At 38.6% G+C, this 2,207-nt stretch overlaps 1 protein-coding gene across 1 annotated transcript; it reads right to left on the reverse strand.

Moving 5' to 3' along the window:
• Nucleotides 1-699: 699 nt before the first annotated feature.
• LOC145527218 (olfactory receptor 52N2-like) lies at nucleotides 700-1,662 on the reverse strand. The gene has a single exon (XM_081544826.1). The coding sequence runs from the start codon at nucleotides 1,660-1,662 to the stop codon at nucleotides 700-702; it is 963 nt and encodes a 320-aa protein (XP_081400952.1).
• Between the last annotated feature and the right edge of the window lie 545 nt (nucleotides 1,663-2,207).

Genomic DNA, 2,207 nt, shown 5'->3' on the forward strand with positions numbered 1-2,207 from the left:
TCTATGTCCTACTGTCACTTCACAATTATTTCAAAGACTTATTCCATGTCTGCTTCAAAAATCTTCCAGAGTTATCCTTAAGAAATTATTTGTTCTAAGTTTCTATGACTCTATTTCCTTGCTTACCTTCATAGTTTTCATCTAGATCACATTGATTCAAATATATGAATATTATTCTCCTTAATAGGGGAAACTCATTACAGCTTACATAGACATGGGATAGTTTAAAAAACTAAACCCAGTAATACAAAATGATGTGATGAAAGGAATAGTGAAGTAAATGAAGTAATTAGAACAAGTGAAGGGCCTTATGAAACAGACTCAGATTTCTTTTTCTATGGATTTCCCCCAAGAACAGATGAATCTTCAACACAGGATAAGTAAATATTTTATTCTTTTATGGTGTTCAACCCATTAGAGGTTTGTTCAACATACAAATCATTAGGACTCTATGCAGCACATTATTTAAAATAGTTTTAAAATTACTATGGAAGTCCTTTTAGGAAAAAATCCTCAAATTCAGAGGCATATTTCTTATTTATTGAATTTTAACCACTGATGAGTTCTACACAAAGGTCAGTTAATATTATAGCAGATATTCAATGAAACACTGAGAACAACTGGCTTAAAATTTACACTCAAAAATCTCACCTAAAATATCATTTGTCTTTCCTTGCTTTTAAATATTAATGCTTTAATCTATTTCATAGCTAAGATATCTTTCTCCTTAAAAAGTAACTTGATGACTCCTTCCCGAATCTGCTTGGTCTTGACTCCATATACAATTGGGTTCAGGGTAGGAGGTAACATCAAATAGAGATTAGCAATTATGATATGGACATGAGGAGGAATGCTTTTTTCCCCAAAGCGGTGAGTAAAAATGGTGAATAAGGCTGGAACATACGTAATGACAATAGCACATATGTGAGATGTACAGGTACTGAAGGCTTTGTGACGAGCATCTGCAGAAGACAGACTCACCACTGCTCGCAAGATCATAGTGTAAGATATGGAAATACAGAAAATATCAAAGCCCCCAATCAGGAGGGCTGCCAAGAGACCATAGATGGCATTTACCTTGACTTTGCCACAGCACACCTTGGCCACAGACATATGGTCACAGTATGTGTGGGGGATGAAGTTGCCTCGACAATAGGGCAGGCGCTTGGTAAGGAAAGTGAATGGGAAGATGAGCATCACACCCCTCAGGAAAGTGGCAAGACCAGCCTTGGCGATGACCGCACTGGTGAGGATGGTGGCGTAGCGTAAGGGGTGGCAGATGGCCACATAGCGGTCCAGTGCCATGAGCATGAGGACCCCAGACTCCATCCCAGTCAACATGTGGACAAAAAACATCTGAGCCAGGCAGCCACTGAAGTCAATCTCCTTAAGGCTGAACCAGAATATGCACAGCATGTTGGGTACCGTGGTAGTGCACAGGGTGACATCTGTGAAGGAGAGCAGGGCCAGAAAGTAGTACATGGGGCGATGCAGGGCCTCCTCATGGCCAATGAGGTAGATGAGTCCACAGTTGCCCACAACAGCAATGATGTACATGAAGCAGAATGGCAGGGAGATCCAGATGTGTGCGGTTTCCAGCCCAGGAACACCATTCAAGATAAAGAATCCTGGTGTCAGGCTGGAGATATTGGCTCCAGACATAATGCCTGACATGTTGGGGGCATTTTATATTCTTTGTCAGCAATTGCTTTCTGTACAGGAGAGAGAGGTGGGGTTAGAGACCAAATATGAGAATGGTTTGTACAATGATACCAATGAAAGCCACGAACATTCATCTTGTTAGGATAATCAGGATGGTTTTTTATTTCCCCAGCTCTAGCAAAAGAATCTTTGAACTATGTTATCTAAAAATAAACAATAGAGTCTTACTTTGTTTAATGTCCAGCAGTAAACTTTCTGCTTAGAAAGTTAGAAAGGATACTTTCTACTATCTTTTTTGTCTCTATCTCTTACAGCTCTTGCCTTGAAGATTATGAGGAAAGCAAGTTATCTATGCAAAATTGTTCTAGATATCTTGCTAATGATAACATACTGTAGAAACTTAATAATATTTTTGAATTAGTAAGGATTTAATATGATTGGCATTCAAACTGATGTCAATATCATGCTTTTCCACGTTGTGAAAACTCAGGTGTTCTTGAGAAGGAAAAAAAACAGTATTTACATTTCTAAATCATTAATAAGTT

The sequence above is a fragment of the Giraffa tippelskirchi genome, chromosome 11 (assembly GCF_054371585.1).
Source record: "Giraffa tippelskirchi isolate mGirTip1 chromosome 11, T2T-mGirTip1v1.2.pri, whole genome shotgun sequence".
Classification (NCBI taxonomy): Eukaryota; Metazoa; Chordata; class Mammalia; order Artiodactyla; family Giraffidae; genus Giraffa; species Giraffa tippelskirchi.

Excerpts from the sequence above, each read along its gene's own strand:
- LOC145527218 (XM_081544826.1), bottom strand. The coding sequence starts at position 1,662 with ATGTCTGGAGCCAATATCTCCAGCCTGACACCAGGATTCTTTATCTTG.